The sequence below is a fragment of the Salvelinus namaycush genome, chromosome 1 (assembly GCF_016432855.1).
Source record: "Salvelinus namaycush isolate Seneca chromosome 1, SaNama_1.0, whole genome shotgun sequence".
NCBI classification, from domain to species: Eukaryota; Metazoa; Chordata; class Actinopteri; order Salmoniformes; family Salmonidae; genus Salvelinus; species Salvelinus namaycush.
Window position 1 is genome coordinate 38,930,470 of NC_052307.1, and position 17,988 is coordinate 38,948,457.

A 17,988-nucleotide genomic window follows, 5' to 3' on the forward strand; every position below is an offset into this window, starting at 1 on the left:
AAATGTTGCCATTAAGAACATGGAGAAATACTCTTGCTCTATCATTCAACTTAACTACTGTATACATATGTTAGGAATGTGTGTGACATAATTGTCCTACAGCTGTAGGTCTGCATTTCCGTCTACAGTGTTCTAAGTGTGTGTTCTGTGTGTTGTTGGTGGCAGGGAGACATGGGTCCTGTAGGGATGATGGGTTTGCCAGGACCATGTGGACTCAAGGTAACTGACCTACTGCTTTACTCACGTCTACTGTACATGCTGTTACAAAATGTTGTAAGCGTAATACAATGCAGGAGGTGTCATAATCTCAAGAGGGGTTTCTCTCGGGGCAACACCAGGCCTGTTTGCTCATCAGTGATTGGTTAAATTTCAGGGGGTACCAGGAAATCCAGGAGAACCAGGACTGAAAGGTGATAAGGTGATCTGAATACCTCATTATTAGCCTACTGTACGTAAATAAACCATCAGATCAAATTATGCATGCCAAATAGTCTCGTCCACTAGCTGGCTCTCTGGGGATGAGGTTACATGTGGTAAAACTACAGACATCTCTAGAAATCTGATTCAGGAACAGTTTAAAGACTTTCCGAAGCCTACAAGGTGACATTCATCATCAATCACTGCAAATTTAGAGCTTGGGCTTGCTATGTGCTCCATGTATCACATATATGTATAAGCTACTGAGACATATGTGCTTTTCTTAGTAAAAATTCACATTTGCTGAGTACAGCAAGTGTATAACAATGGCAGATGTGCAGTGCTCCTATGCAGTCGACAGGTCACCAGATGACATCCCTAGAGCTGCCTACTGGGCATACTGGATCTGCCTCATGCCCACAGCTGGCTATAGTACTCATCAATAGAAATGAGGATTTATAGTGTACATTTGTTAGTGTATTCTTAACCTTCTAACCTGTCTCATTCTTCAGGGTGAAGTTGGTCTTCCAGGGGAGCAAGGAGAGAATGGATTCCAAGGTGACAAGGTATTTCACTCCACTACCACCTGACAGATGGTGCTGATGTTTGTCGTCTGAGTCTTTGTGTCTGGGTTTTAACTGTGGATAACTTCTTTTCACAGAAGTGCTCTCATTGTTTTACAGGGTATCCAGGGTTCACCTGGGTTGCTAGGTATTCAAGGGAAACCAGGGCAACAGGTGAGTCCATTAACCTGTCGTGGCGTTGGATTGATTAATGTGACGACTGCTGTTCATCGAATAATTAACTGTTCATAATTACGTGATTAAATGAATCAGGTAATTATTAACTCAGTAACCTGGGGCACCATGGGAAAGTTTGGCTTTATTGAGTTTCTATTTCCCAAATTAACTTAATGAATATCAGAATATCGATTTTACAACAGTCGCTAATTAATTTCCTCTACAGTCTCATTCTGAATGTCGCATAATCTGGGAATCTGCACAAACCCGAGTCCCACTAAATAAGTCTGTACCACACCAATTGAGTTGATAATCAGCCATATAGGTGGTTCCAGCGTGGGAATGAAAGCATTCCTTGGAGAGAATAACCGGGTGGTCCTGCTTGAATTCATCCTTTTAGACACAACTACTCATCCGTAGCATAGATTGTTAAAAGGTTCTTTTGTCGCCTTCAACCTCGTGTTGCGTTTTGGGGTTACAACTAATCGGACCTTGGCTGCAGCTCGTGGTCACCTAGTCATAATGTTAATTCTTAACTGACATGTTTTATACCCTCAGGTCAGAAATGGGCGTTTCCGCCTTTAGGGCAAGTACTCTGGGCGTAACTAGTTACGAGGCAAGGTCTAAATTTGACTCAGATCCAATTTAGACAACTAACTTCACACATTTAATCTTTACAAAAACATTATCTTTGATCTGGACATTTTTCACAGAACGTACATTATGCAAACATCAGGTACATTGTGAAAACTCTTCAAGTTACAATGTTTTCGTTATAACGTCGTAATTTAACTATTAATAACATAACAAAAATGACATTAATTTTCATATTCCATCTATCGTCATTACTACCATTTTGGCTGACGAAACATATTGTCCCAAAGTCCATTTATTGCATGTTATTGTTCTGAGGTAGGTTCTCCATAGGCCCATCATACATTCCATTCCTCCACAGTGAGAGGACAAAGGGATTTTGTCTGCTGCCTAAAGATGTACAATGGGCGTGAAGCGTCATAAACTACTAGGTTATCACTTTTGAAATCTCTCTCCTAGGGGGTGACCGGTGACCAAGGACCTGATGGTATACCTGGCCCTCCTGGCCAAGAGGTAAGGATCTGTGTGTGGGTGGAAAGATTACACATGACCTATATCAAATCAAATGTTATTTGTCACATGCCCCAAATACAACCTTACAGTGAAATGCTTACCCACAAGGCCTTAACCAACTAGGCAGTTAAGAAAAAAATAGGTGTTAAGAAAGTATTTACTAAATAAACTGAAGTAAACAATAAAAAATACAAATAAAATAGAAAAATGACAAATAATTAAAGAGCAACAATAAAAAAAAACATAACGAGGCTGTATACCGGGAGTACCGGTACAGAGACAATGTGCAGGGGCACAGGTTAGTCGAGTTAATATCTACATATGTAGAGGTAAAGTGACCATGCGTAGATAATAAACAAAGAGCAGCACCAGCGTAAAAATGGGGTGGTGGTATTTGGTTAGCTGTTCAGGAGTCTTATGGATTTCGGGTAGAAGCTGTTAAGAAGCCTTTTGGACCTAGACTTGGCACACTGGTACCGCTTGCTGTGTGGTAGCAGATAGAACAGTCTATGATTAGGGTGGCTAGAATCTTTGGCAATTTTTAGGGCCTTCCTCTGACACCGCCTGTATAGAGGTCCTGGATGGCTGGAAGCTTGGCCACAGTGATGTACTGGACCGTACGCACTACCCTCTGTAGTGCCTTGCGGTCAGAGGCCGAGCAGTTGCCGTACCAGGCGGTGATGCAACCAGTCAGGATGCTCTCGATGGTGCAGATGTAGAAGTTTTGGAGGATCTGAGGACCCATACCAAATCTTTTCAGTCTCCTGAGGGGGAATAGATGTTGTCGTGCCCTCTTCACAACTGTCTTGGTTTGTTTGGACCATTCTAGTTTGTTAGTGATGTGGACATCAAGGAACTTGAAGCTCTCAACCTGCTCCACTATAGCCCTGTGGATGAGAATGGGGGTGTGCTCGGTCCTCCTTTTTCTGTAGTCCACAATCATCTCCTTTGTCTTGATCACGTTGAGGGAGAGGTTGTTATCCTGGCACCACACTGCCAGGTCTCTGACCTCCTCCTTACAGGCTGTCTCATCGTTGTCGGTGATCAGGCCTCCCATTGTTGTGTCGACGGCAAACTTAATGATGGTGTTGGAGTTGTGCTTGGCCATGCAGTCATGGGTGAACAGGGAGTACAGGAGGGGACTGAGCACGCACCCCTGAGGGGCCCCCGTGTTGAGGATCAACGTGGCAGCTGTGTTGTTACCTACCCTTACCACCTGGAGGTGGCCCGTCAGGACCAAGATCCAGTTGCAGAGGGAGGCGTTTAGTCCCAGGGTCTTTAGCTTAGTGATGAGCTTTGAGGGCACTATGGTGTTGAACGCTGAGCTGTAGTCAATGAATAGCATTCTCACGTAGGTGTTCCTTTTGTCCAGGTGGGAAAGGGCAGAGTGGAGTGCAATAGAGATTGTGTCATCTGTGGATCTGTTAGGCCGGTATGCAAATTGGAGTGGGTCTAAGGTTTCTGGGTTAATGGTGATGATATGAGCCATGACCAGCCTTTCAAAGCACTTCATGACTACAGATGTGAGTGCTACATGTCGGAAATCAATTCTGCAGGTTACCTTGGTGTTCTTGGGCACAGTGACTCCTTGAAACATGTTGGCATTACAGACACAGTCAGGGACTGGTTTAAAATGTCAGTGAAGACACTTGCCAATTGGTAATGTCCTGGTAATCTGCTTGGCCCTGCAGCATTGTGAATTTTGACCTGTTTTAATGTCTTAATCACATCGGCTATGCAGAGCATGATCACACAGTCGTCCGGAACAGCTGATGCTCTCAAGCATGCTTCAGTGTTGCTTGCCTCGAAGCACGCATAGAAGGAATTGTAAATTCCTTCTATGGGAAGAAAAATTATGTGAATCCTTGAGAAATACCTGGATTTCTGCATAAATTGGTCATAACATTTTATCTGATCTTCATCTAAGTCACAACAGTAGACAAACACAGTCTGCTTAAACTAATAACACACAAACAATAATTTTTCATGTATTTATTCAACACACTGTGTAAACATTCACAGTGCAGGTTGGAAAAAGTATGTGAACCCTTGTATTTAATAAAATGTTGACCCTCCTTTGGCAGCAAAATACTCAGCCAAACGTTTTCTGTATTTGCGGATCAGACCTGCACAACGGTCAGTAGGAATTTTGGACCATTCCTCTTCACAAAACTGTTTCAGTTCCACAATATTCTTGGGATGTCTGGTGTGAACCACTCTCGAGGTCATGCCACAGCATCTCAATCGGGTTGAGGTCAGGACTGACTGGGCCACTCCATAAGGCGTATGTTATTCTATTCAAGCCATTCTGTTGTTGATTTACTTCTGTCTTTTGGGTTGTTGTGCTGTTGCATCACCTAACTTCTGTTGAGCTTCAATTGGCAGACAGACAGTCTTACATTCTCCTGCAAAATGTCTTGATAAACTTGGGAATTCCTTTTCCATCGATGATACCAAGCTGTCCAGGCCCTGAGGCAGCAAAGCAGCCCCAAACCATGATGCCATGATCCACCATACTTTACAGTTGGGATGAGGTTGTGATGTTGGTGTGCTTTGCCTTTTTTTCTCTCCACACATAGTGTTGTATGTTTCTTCCAAACACCACAACTTTAGTTTCCTCTGACCACAGAATATTTTGCCAGTAGCGCTGTGGAACATCCAGGTGCTCTTTTGCGAACTTCAGACGTGCAACAATGTTTTTTTTTGGACAGCAGTGGCTTCTTCCATGGTGTCCTCCCATGAACACCATTCTTGTTTAGTGTTTTACGTTTTGTAGACTCGTCAACAGAGATGTTAGCATCTTCCAGAGATTTCCATAAGTCTTTAGCTGACACTCTAGGATTCTTCTTAACCTCATTGAGCATTATGCGCTGTGCTCTTGCAGTCATCTTTGCAGGACGGCCACTCCTAGGGATAGTAGCAACAGTGCTGAAATTTCTCCATTTATAGACAATTTGATTTACCGTGGACTGACATTTAGAGATACTTTTGTAACCCTTTCCTGCTTTATGCAAGGCAACCATTCTTAATCTTAGGTCTTCTGAGATCTCTTTTGTTCGAGGCATGGATCACATCAGGCAATGCTTTGTGTGAATTGCAAACTCAAATTTTGTGAGTTTTTTTTATGGGGCAGGGCAGCTCTAACCAAAATCTCCAATCTCGTCTCATTGATTCGACTCCAGGTTAGTTGACTCCTGACTCCAGTTAGCTTTTGGAGAAGTCATTAGACTAGGGGGTTCCCATGAATGTTTAAATGATGTATTCAATATAGACAACAAAAATACAATAATTTGTGTGTTATTAGTTTAAGCACACTGTGTTTGTCTATTGTTGTGACTTAGATGAAGATCAGATCAAATTTTATGTCAAATTTATGCAGAAATCCAGGTAATTCCAAAGAGTTCACATACTTTTTCTTGCCACTGTAGCTCATCTGGTAGACTTGTGTCACTGGGCAGCTCAGGCTGTACTTCCCTTTGTAGTCCGTAATAGTTTGCAAGCCCTGCCACATCCGACTAGCACTGCAAATTGATGGTTCGTTGGAGGGCATAGCAGGATTTCTTCTGGTTGTGGTATGTACGTACGTTCACTGTGGGGATGACGTCATCGATGCACTTATTGATGAAGCCAGTGACTGATGTGGTGTTCTCCTCAATACCATCGTAAGAATCCCAGAACATATTCCAGTCTGTGCTAGCAAAACAGTCCTGTAGCTTAGCATCTTCGTCATCTGACCACTTCCGTATTGAGCGAGTCACTGGTACTTCCTGCTATAGTTTTAGTTAGTAGGCATGAATCAGGAGGATAGAGTTATGGTCAGATTTGCCAAATGGAAGGTGAGGGAGAGCTTTGTACGCATCTCTGTGTGTGGAGTAAAGGTGGTCTAGAGTTTATTTTCCCTCTGGTTGCACATGTCACATGCTGGTACAAATTAGGGTAAACTGATTTAAGTTTCCCTGCATTAAAGTCTCCGGCCACTAGGAGCGCCGCCTCTGGATTAGCATTTTATTTTCTGCTTATGACCTTATACAGCTCGTTGAGTGCGGTCTTAGTGCCAGCATCGTGGTGGTAAATAGACAGCTACAAAAAATATACATGAAAACTCTCTTGGTAAATAGTGTGGCCTACAGCTTATCATAAGATACTCTACCTCAGGCGAGCAAAACCTCGAGATTTGATTTTGTGCACCAGCTGTTATTGACAAATAGACACAAACCGCCACCCCTTGTCTTACCGGAGGCAGCTGTTCTATCTTGCCGATGCACGGAAAACCCAGCCAGCTGTATGTTATCCATGTTGTCGTTCAGCCACTATTCGGTGAAACATAAGATATTACAGTTTTTAATGTCCAGTTGGTAGGATAGTCTTGATCGGAGTTCATGCAGTTTATTATCCAATGATTGCACATTGGTTAATATGACTGATGGTAGAAGCGGGTTACACACTCGCCTTCGGATTCTTACAAGGCACCCCGACCTATAACCCCTATATCTTAGTCTTTTCTTCATGCGAATGACAGGGATTTGGGCCTTGTCCGGTGTCTGAAGTAAATCCTTTGTGTCCGACTCGTTAATTAAAAAATCTTTGTCCAGTACGAGGTAATCGCTGTTCTGATATCCAGAAGCTATTTTCGGTAATATGACACAGTGGCAGAAACATTATGTTCAAAATAAGTTACAAATAATGTGAAAAAACACACACAATACCACAATTGGTTAGGAGCCTGTAACATGGCAGCCATGTCCTCCAGTGCCATTATATGGCGACATCATGTAATGGATTATATTCAACCTGTTCTCTGGTTGTCCACAGGGTTTCCCAGGAGACATCGGCCCACCAGGTCACAACGGCCCTGAAGGCCCAAAGGTATGTATACTGGCACTATCTTTCTGCATATCTAGTAGTGTATCATTGTCTTATGTCCGATGGTGCGATGATTCCATCTTCACATAGTTCATGGCAATGCGGTCGGTTAGAATGACACCATTTGTTTTAAAACAATGGTTGTGTATTTAACATCCTCATTTGGCGTAGTCGGCTGGATCAAGTACTTCTATGAGCAATGATAGCCCTTAGTGTTGAGAAGTGGTCTGGGAGGTTCAGTTGGTTTTTAGTGAATACAAAGAACGGTGGGTGGCAAGGAGCAGGCGCATGGACCTTGGAGGCCTTTCCTGGGGACTGTGGTGACTGCTGGGGACCAGTACTGTTTTACTGCCAGTGGTGCATCATGGACAGCAACATGGGTTCCTTACGCAATCTAACATTCTGTATCATTCTCCTCAGGGGAAGCCAGGGAACAGAGGTTTACTAGGGCCTAGAGGAACGGCTGGACTAGAGGTGGGATTGTCTTTAGTGTTCTGTATTTACTAAACATGTCAAGATTTAGTCTTACATTGGCTATCTATGTAGTATGTATGTAAGAGATAAGACAGAAATCTGGCATTGCCACATAGGCCAGTGAAAATACAAAGTGTTTTTTTATGCATAGTGCTTTTGTCCCTGCCTTGACCCTCTGTCTCCATATTGTTTTCCAGGGCGATGAGGGGCCACTGGGACCACCTGGGCCAACAGGACCAGAGGTGAGTGCTGATTGGACAGCTCAAAACCAAAACAAGGAAGTCCGAAAACACAATATGGGTCACTCAGCACATGAAAACACCCAAATGTTCATCTCCACCATCAAAAAGCCTGTTTCATAACAATGACACTTCAGAGTGGGAGGCAATTTGCTGCAGTCCGTGTTTAAATCCAGCTGAATCACTATGATCTGGTTAGCTACATACCAGCAGCACTTGGCTAGCTGTCAGTCTATTGTGCAGAAAATCTATTTTGATAGATGGCTCACTGCTTATTGTGCATTTGTGGTAACGGTTTGGCCAGTAAAATTGCTGTGCTACCACCACATGGTGCTCATCTGTGATACAAAAACAACACCATTGGAAGAGATGGGATTATAAAAAACAAAGCTTTATGGTTTTAAACCAATGAAAATAAAGCCACTCATTTATGCACCTAGTCAGCTATCCCAGTTAGAGAATTATGATTTCTTTGAAATAAGAAACTGTCCAAATATCTGCTTCCTGCATTCATTTTTAAAGTTGTTGCTTTTGGAATGCTGCCATTTTGCTAAACACTGACAGTAAGTGTCAAGCCTAATTAAAATACTGAACATTTTATTTAAAAAAACGTCAGTTGGAATGGCTGTTGTGAAATAATAACTCTTCGATCTCTCTTGCCTAATATTTTGTGAGCTTGTTAAGTCAAACTCCTCCAACGTAGACAGATAGATTCCCCATTCCTTACTCTAAATAATCATAAACATCTGGATATCTATGAGGATAGACTCTCTCTTTCTCTTCTCCTAGATCCATTAAGCTAGGTCTGAAAGCCAAACCTCTGATTGTGTCAGTTAGTGTGTGCATCCCAAATGGCACCCTATTTCCTATAAAGTGCACTACTTTTGACCAGGGGTCTAGTGGCCCTGGTCAAAAATAGTGCACTATATAGGGAATAGGGTGCCATTTGGGATGAAGACAGCAGTCTTGGATTCCACCGTACTGCATCTTCCTGCAGAGACATCCAATTTGCATCCATCATAGCCCGAATAGAGAGTTAATCTGGAGTCACCCGAAGTTCATACATCTGACTAAGCACATTAAATAACAGAGGATTCTACACTGCCATCTCCAAAAGATGGAAACCACAACTAACTGAATATACTGATTCATTATAACACATAACACATTTGATCCAATTATATTTTAAAGGCCCAGTGCAGTCAAAATTACGTTTTCCTGTGTTTAAATATCATATTGAAAACAGCTGATGGAACTAAGACTGTAACAGTGTGAAGAAATGTGATCAGTGTTATTTCCTGATAATTGCTGGTTGAAAATGCAGTACGGGACCTTCTAATCAGCAGGTTTGCATGCACGGAAATTTTGGCTTTCCATGGTGACATCAACATGCAGTAAATTGGTTAATAGGCCAATTCCAAACCTCTCTGCCAATTTCTCCTCCCCACTCAGACCACTCCCAGACAATCCTAGCATAATTCTTGCTTGAGAAGTAGTTTTTTGCAAAAAAATATATTTTTGCCCATTTTAATGGGAATCCATTACAGTAGCTAGGTTTCCATACAATTGTCGACAGATTTTCAGAATGTTCAAAAATCTGCATTAAGAAAACATTTGCATTTTACCACCAGTGCTGTGTTTCCACCAAATTGTGTGCAATGAGGTAGTGAACACAACATTTTCTTTTTCGCTTTTGTTTAAAAAAATCAGAAGTACAATGTGTTTCCATCGCATTTTCAACACTTCCAATAGTTTTGTCAGAAAAACTGGTGCATTAAATAGCAAATGTGCATACTCTGGTCTTGGCACCTGCGCTCTAGCCAACAGTTTGCAGATACATTGCAGGCGGCTAGTATACATGATGAGATTAGAATGGATAAGTGCAAGAATGTTTTTATTTGTCATACAGTAGTCAAGCATTGACCATCATGTCTCCAGAATAAGACCCCCGGAGCATCAAGCTCATCACCGTGCAGTTTCACCACCCTGTGAAGATCATCACAACTTACATCTGTAGCCTAATACAGTAAATTGCATTGTTTCCCGAGTCATAGTGGCAGGATGACACACCATACCATTGTGTGACTCCAAGTTTACTTCGATATGTGCAAATATTGATATAATAATCATCATAAAGTCTTTTCCATCGCCATTTATCGTATAATACATTTTACAGACACAAAAAGATCCCACCGTGTCAAACGAACAAATTATCGGTTGGCATTTCTGAAAGAGTATCTAAAGGTCCTGTTTCCATCACAGCTGTCGAGATTTTTTTTTATGCGGTATGACTTTACTCGCATAAAAACTGTGGATGGAGAGAAACCTAGTTAGTAAAGTACTTAGTTGTTACCCAGAAATGATTTCATATTAATATAAAAATGTCTGCATTGGGCCTTTAATACTGTAACGCATTAGGGAACTTTGATGCTGAAATGTTTATGAGTCATTGAAAAATATAGAGTGGGATAGTGACGTTTCTATTCTCTGCCAGGAAAAAGCCTTTAGCAAAAACAATACAAAAGTATCACAGATTTTTTTGCATATTAAACTTTGACAATAGCGGAAGACATTCCACCAAATTTGTGTGAAAGCTGAGTGCTTTGTTGGTGCTCTTAATAACTTTTTGGAATGTTTTCTTATCACTCATTCGAAATAATAAAGACATTAATCACGTCACTCACCGGTTTCAGGAAGATAAGACAGTATACGAATTATTCCGTAAGGGGACACGTCTTGGACACACAATGGAGCTGTATGAAAGTATCATTGCAAACTTCATAATTTGCACACATCAATACAGACACACATCAAGTCTTGAATCTAGGTTCTACTTACCGTATTATGTGTAGTAATGTAGATTTGGTAGTAGTGACTGTAAGGTACAATACTATGGTTCTACTTACGACACGACGGTATTAGGCCTGATTACCAACAACGACGAGACAGCCTACGAGGAGGAGCCAGGCACTTTGACGGTGTGGTGCCAGGTAAACTCCCCCTCAATGTTAGCAAAACAAAGGAGCTAATTGTGGATTTCAGGAGGAACCAGGCTGGACACGCCCCCATCCTCAACAACGGGGCCGCTATGGCGTACATATCTCAGAGAAAATTAATGTCACGTGTGCTCCCTCTCCGGCCTCTAGGTCACCAGGCTGCTTGTTATGGCGCACACCTGTCACCATCATTACGCGCACTTGCGCGTCATCAGACTCACCTGGAATGCATCACCTCCTTGATTACCTGCCCTATATACAGTTGAAGTCGGAAGTTTACATACACCTTAGCCAAATACATTTAAACTCAGTTTTTCACAATTCCTGACATTTAATCCTAGTAAAAATTCCCTGTCTTAGGTCAGTTAGGATCACCACTTTATTTAAAAAATGTGAAATGTCAGAATAATAGTAGAGAGAATGATTTATTTCAGCTTTTATTTATTTCGTCACATTCCCAGTGGGTCAGATGTTTACATACACTCAATTAGTATTTGGTACCATGGCCTTTAAACTGTTTAATTTGGGTCAAATGTTTAGGGTACACTTCAACAAGCTTCCCACAATAAGTTGGGTGAATTTTGTCCCATTCCTCCTGACAGAGCTGGTGTAACTGAGTCAGGTTTGTAGGCCTCCTTGCTCACACACACTTTTTCAGTTCTGCCCACAGATTTTTATTGAGGTCAGGGCTTTGTGATGGCCACTCCGATACCTTGACTTTGTTGTCCTTAAGCCATTTTGCCACAACTTTGGAAGTATGCTTGGGGTCATTGTCCATTTGGAAGACCCATTTGCTACCAAGCTTTAACTTCCTGACTGATGTCTTGAGATGTTGCTTCAATATATCCACATAATTGTCCTGCCTCATGATGCCATCTAGTTTGTGAAGTGCACCAGTCCCTCCTGCAGCAAAACACCCCCACAACATGATGCTGCCACCCCATTGCTTCACGGTTGGGATGGTGTTCTTCGGCATGCAAGCCTCTCCCTTTTTCCTCCAAACATAATGATCGTCATTATGGCCAAACAGTTCTATTTTTGTTTCATCAGAGCAGTGGAAATTTCGACAAAAAGTACGATCTTTGCCCCCATGTGCAGTTGCAAACCGTAGTCTGGCTTTTTTATGGCGGTTTTGAAGCAGTGGCTTCTTCCTTGCTGAGCGGCCTTTCAGGTTCTGTCGATATAGGACTCGTTTTACTGTGGATATAGATACTTTTGTACTTGTTTCCTCCAGCATCTTCACAAGGTCCTTTGCTGTTGTTCTGGTATTGATTTGCACTTTTTGCACCAAAGCACATTCATCTCTAAGAGACACAACGCGTCTCCTTCCTGAGCTGCATGACGGCTGCGTGGTCCCATGGCGTTTATACTTGCGTACTATTGTTTGTACAGATGAACGTGGTACCTTCAGGTGTTTGAAAATTGCTCCCAAGGATGAACCAGACTTGTGGAGGTCTAAACAATTGTTGGAAAAATTACTTGTGTTATGCACGAAGTAGATGTCCTAACTGACTTGCCAAAACTATAGTTTGTTAATAAGAAATTTGTGGAGTGGTTGAAAAACGAGTTTTAATGACTCCAACCTAAGTGTATGTAAACTTTCGACTTCAACTGTATGTCACTCCCTTTGGTTCTGTTTATTTTATTAAAACACTCACTCCCTGAATTTGCTTCCCGACTCTCAGCGCATATCGTTACAGAATGACACCTCACCAAAGGGAAGCGTCAGAGGGTGATTTTTATTTGATTTTTTTTTGTTTTGGTGGTGGTATCGGGTCCGGGTGTCCGAACCGGAGCTTCCTGGGAGGCCTCAGCCGGTTTGTTGGGTTCCCCTGCCTCAACTGGCTCGACGGGTTTCCCTACCTCAGCTGGCTCGATAGGCTCCCATGCCTCAGTTGGTGAACAGGTTCCCGTGCCTTGACCGAGGCAACCGGGGAGGTCTCAGCCGGCTCATCAGGCTCGCACGCCTCAGCCAGTTTGTCAGGTTTCTGCGACTAAGCGGAGGCGACCGGTCCACGCCGGATCCCCGGGATTGTCCCTTTGGTTGGCGTCCTGCGGCCGGAGACGTGCGTCGGGGAGGGGGTACTGTCACGTGTGCTCCCTCTCCGGCCTCTAGGTCACCGGGCTGCTCGTTATGAAGCACACCTGTCACCATCGTTATGCGCACCTGCGCATCATCAGACTCACCTGCACTGCATCACCTCCTTGATTACCTGCCTTATATATGTCACTCCCTTTGGTTCCTTCCCCAGGTGTCATTGTTTCTGTTTCAGTTTCATGTCTGTGTGCTGTTAGTGTTTCTTGTTTGTATTATGTTCTGTTTATTTTATTAAAACTCACTCCTTGAACTTGCTTCCCGACTCTCAGCGCACATCGTTACAATTAATTATGTAACCACATGGACACCTTGGTGAAGAAGTCACGACAGTGACTCTTCAAACTCAGGATTCTGAAGAAATTCAGCCTGTCCCTGAGGGTCCTCAGTGTTCTACAGGAGCACCATCGAGAGCATACTGTTGGGCTGCATCACAGCCTAGTGTGGCAACTCCACCTCTGTGGCGTGCAATGCGCTTCAGAGTGTGATGCGTGCAGCCGAACGCACCATTGGTTGCACACTGCCTGTCCTACAGGACACCTACAACACCAGGTGTTGCAGGAAGGCCAAGAAGATCATCAGGGACCCCAGCTACCCAAGCCATGCCCTGTTCTCCCCACTTCAATCAATATGACACAGGCAGTACAGGAGCATCATCGCAAAAACTGGAAGACAGGCCAATAGTTTATACCCTCAGACCATCAGGCTGCTGAATTTGCCACCACTAGTCAGCTACCTGCTCCCCCCTCCCCCTACTACTCCCCATATGGATTTTCCCCCCCACCCCCTTAACAGTCATTACTCTGCCTCCCCTCAATGGACATGTATATGGTCCCGTGTGGCTCAGTTGGTAGAGCATGGCGCTTGCAACGCCAGGGTTGTGGGTTCGATTCCCACGGGGGACCAGTACAAAAAAAGTATGAATGTATGTACTTGTAAGTCGCTCTGGATAAGAGCGTCTGCTAAATGACTTAAATGTAAATGTATTTATTAATCACTGCTACAGTTGTTATGATGTGTATATACTGCTATTTCTATTTAGATTGTTTTTCTTGTTGCCATTTTCATTATTTTATTAAAATTACTCCTGCATGTTGGAGCTCGGAGCCTAAGATTTTCACTGTACCCTGCAATCACACCTGCAACCCTGTACATGTGACTATTAATCACTCTGAATCTGATGAAGTACTGTACTATGGTTCATGTTTGTCTTCTGTTCAGGGCAGACCTGGCAGGCATGGATTCCCGGGGGAAACAGGAACCGAAGGATTGAAGGTCAGATCCTATTAAAATGATGCACCATTCAACTGGCTGAGTGTCTCTCGCTCGCCACCTGAGTCTATCACTATCACTGTCATCTGTCGTTAAACATGGTCTCCTATGCTCTCTCTGCCTGTTTCTCTTTGTCTCTCTTGGCCTGTTTCTCTCTTTCTGTCTCTCTTTATCCCAACCTGTAAAGTCTTATTTAACTGTGTAAATTTGACATACATTTTCTACTACCAGGTGAACTGGCCGCCTCTCACCACATTCTCTCTGGCTGATCTGAACTTTAAAAAGGTCTGAATCTGTTTATGAAATGCTAATTCAGTCTTCTGCTATAGGGTGAGACGGGAATAACCGGAGAGGTCGGAAAGCTTGGAGAGAGGGTAAAAGCTTCTCTCTCTCTCTCTGTCTCTCTCTGTTTGTTTACTTTACTCTGTGTGTGTACTGTGTGTGTGTGTGTGTGTGTGTGTGTGTGTGTGTGTGTGTGTGTGTGTGTGTGTGTGTGTGTGTGTGTGTGTGTGTGTGTGTGTGTGTGTGTGTGTGTGTGTGAGTTTGTGTTTTGCTTTTGCCCCACTGCTCCAAAGGCAATGGTGTAAGTACAGGACTTTGACTGTCTTTTCCTGTGTTGCTCTCTTCAGGGACTTGTGGGTTTTATCGGGCCTATTGGGGAGACAGGCCTAGCAGGAGAAAAGGTTAGATGTGCATCTTTACGTTAGACATTACAGAAAGATGTATCATGTCATATATCTTATGTTGTCATATTGAAAGAGACTATGATTCGTATATGTTATTGTTCTACTTTCCCAGCGGGCTAAACTGGTTGAGATTATGTTATTACAGACAGTTGTAATCTGGTTCTAATTAAGTAATTTCAACCAGTTTTGCCTGCTGGGATTGCTTCCTGTTGATGTCTTGAGATATACAGTGCCTTCAGAAAGCCCCTTGAATTTTTCACATTTTGTTAAATTGAGATTTTTGGGTTACTGTCCTACACACAATACCCCATAATGTCAAAGTGGAATTATGTTTTTCAAAATGTTTAGAAATGTATAAAAAATGTAAAGCTGAAATGTCTTGAGTCAAAGTATTCAACCCCTCTATTATGGCAAGCCTAAACAACTTCAGAAGTACAAATGTGCTTAACTAGTCACATAATACGTTGCAGGAACTGTGCAATAATAGTGTTAAATGTGATTTAAAAAAAAAATAATACATTTGAAAAAAGCTGACATTGACTATCCCTTTAAGTATAGTGAAGTTATTAATTACACTTTGGTGTATCAATACATCCAGTCACTACAATGATACAAACGTCCTTCGTAACTCAGTTGCTGGAGAGGAAGGAAAACACTCAGGGATTTTGCCTTTAGGCCAATGTTGACTTTAAAACAGTTACTGACTTTAATGGCTGTGAATGGAGAACACTGAGGATGGATCAACAACATTGTAGTTACTGCACAATACTAACCTAAATGACAGAGTAAAAAGAAGGAAGCCTGTACAGAATAAAAATATTCAAAAACATGCATCCTGCATGCATCCTGCATCCTTTGCAATAAGGCACTAAAGTAAAACTGCAATAAATGTGGCAAAGAAAGAACTTGAACCTGATAACAAAGCGTTATGTTTGGGGCAAATCTAACAACAAATCATTGAGTATCACTCTTCATATTTTCAAGCATGGTGGTGGCAGCATTATGTTATGGGTATGCTTGTCATCGGCAAGGACTATGGAGTAAAAATAAATGGAATAGCTCTAAGCACAGGCAAAATCTTAGAGGAAAACCTGGTTCAGTCTGCTTTCCAACAGACACTGGGAGACAAATTAACATTTCAGCTGGACAATAACCTAAAATCCAAGGCCAAATATACACTGGAGTTGCTTACCAAGATGACATTTAATGCTCCTGAGTGGCATAGTTACAGTTTTGACTTAAATAGGCTTCAAAATCTGTCAAGATTTGAAAATGGCTGTTTAGCAATGATCAACAACCAACTTGACAGAGCTTGAAGAGTGTGCAAATCATGTGCAAATAATTCTGAAAGCATGTTTTCACTTTGTCATTTTGGGCTATTGTGTGTCGACGGGTGAGGGGAAAAAAGATTTAATCCATTTTGAATTCAGGCTGTAACACAACAAGATGTGGAATAAGTCAAGGGTTATGAATACATTCTGAAGGCAATGTAACTATTACCCTGGGTTTCCCCTGACCTTGTGACCTGACTAGGACTAACTCCAGGCCCAGAGTTTTTCCTAGTCAGGTCATGTGGTCAGGAAAAACTCCTGGCCTTACTTATGTAATACAGGGTCCTTATAATTATGTTTGTTTTCCCAGGGGGACCGTGGGGAGATGGGCTTGCCTGGACCGCCAGGGGAAAAGGGGGCGATGGTAAGGAGTAAGTCTGGACCCCGTCTCTCTTCCCAGGGGCATTCAACTCTATACGGGTAGGGTAATGTTCCATGTGGGGGTCTAGGGTTAGGACAGGGTGCCATGTGGGGGCTTGGCGATAAGGAATGGGGTACTAAGATAGGTATCATTGAAAAAGAGTTATGTTTTGAGCTCGTATATCTTGTATGAAATTACGTTTTTGTTAGGTCATACTGGCCGACTTCATGTTGAGATGAACTGTAGCGAGAATAGTATTTATGTTGGATCTAAGTGTGCAGAAGTTTCCAAATAAGTTATTTTTATATCTACTCTCAATACAAGCCTCTCAACTCAATGGCCAGTATGGTAGAAGCAGAAACATTTGCTTACACAGCAGAAAGACAGCTGGAGGTGCCATATTGTTTGTATCTTCAGGTAACTGCCAAAATAATGGAAACACTTGAGTTTATGAGTGATACAAAGTATATTGAAAGCAGGTTCTTCCACACAGGTGTGGGTCGTGAGTTAATTAAAAGCAATTAACATCCCATCATGCTTAGGGTCATGTATAAACATTTTGGGCTGGCCATTATTTTGACTGCCATGGATATGCCCGCATAGTATAACAATGCCCCCATCCACAGGGCACGATTGGTCACTGAATGGTTTGATAAGTCACCAGATCTCAAACCAATTTAACACTTATGGGAAATTCTGGGGTGGTGCCTAAGACAGTGTTTTCCACCACTATCAACGAAACACCAAATTATGGAATTTCTCGTGGAAGAATGGTGTCGCATCCCTGAAGCTGTTTTGGCTTGTGGTGGATCAAGCCCAATTAAAACACTTTATGTTGGTGTTTCCTTTATTTTGGCAATTACTTGTATATATCTTCACAACATAGTCAAATCATATGTTATTTCGGATGGGACGTAAAACAGGTGTACTGACTCTCTGTGGTCACTAAAGATTCCATGGCACTTATTGTAAGAGTAGGGGTGTTAACCCCGGTGTCCTGGCTAAATTCCCAATCTGGCCCACATACCATCATGGCCAACTAATGATCCCCAGCTTCCAATTGGCTCATTCATCCCCCCTCCTATCCCCTGTAACTATTCCCGCGGTCGTTGCTGTAAATGAGAATGTGTTCTCAGTCAACTTAGTTGTTTTTACTCAAAGCTGTTTATTGTATGACAACAAACATAAGGATGGAGCTATTGAGGAGAACTGGAGTAGGCCAGATACAGTATGACTCAGTACTTAAACTAACAAACTGTCCAGTCAGCCACATCATGCAGGCTAAGAATAGATACATTGCATCGAAATTGTTAAACAGACAACATATTGTCAATAGTCACCAGTTCACTTTCAGTATTATTTAGAGTATGTAAAAAAGGGGTTAAATGGGTTTGAAGTATGATGGAT

The 17,988-nt window shown here is 42.4% G+C and overlaps 1 protein-coding gene across 1 annotated transcript in view; it reads left to right on the forward strand.

Annotated features, from left to right (window-relative positions):
• Window positions 1-17,988, forward strand: part of LOC120051593 (collagen alpha-1(XXVII) chain B-like) — a 203,848-nt gene that overhangs the window by 148,297 nt on the left and 37,563 nt on the right. Inside the window, exons 21-32 of the mRNA XM_038998511.1 lie at window positions 166-219; window positions 374-418; window positions 930-983; window positions 1,101-1,154; window positions 2,211-2,264; window positions 7,077-7,130; window positions 7,548-7,601; window positions 7,799-7,843; window positions 14,153-14,206; window positions 14,533-14,577; window positions 14,833-14,886; window positions 16,531-16,584. Coding sequence (XP_038854439.1) covers window positions 166-219; window positions 374-418; window positions 930-983; window positions 1,101-1,154; window positions 2,211-2,264; window positions 7,077-7,130; window positions 7,548-7,601; window positions 7,799-7,843; window positions 14,153-14,206; window positions 14,533-14,577; window positions 14,833-14,886; window positions 16,531-16,584 — 621 coding nt within the window. The remainder of the gene's footprint in view (window positions 1-165; window positions 220-373; window positions 419-929; window positions 984-1,100; window positions 1,155-2,210; window positions 2,265-7,076; window positions 7,131-7,547; window positions 7,602-7,798; window positions 7,844-14,152; window positions 14,207-14,532; window positions 14,578-14,832; window positions 14,887-16,530; window positions 16,585-17,988) is intronic.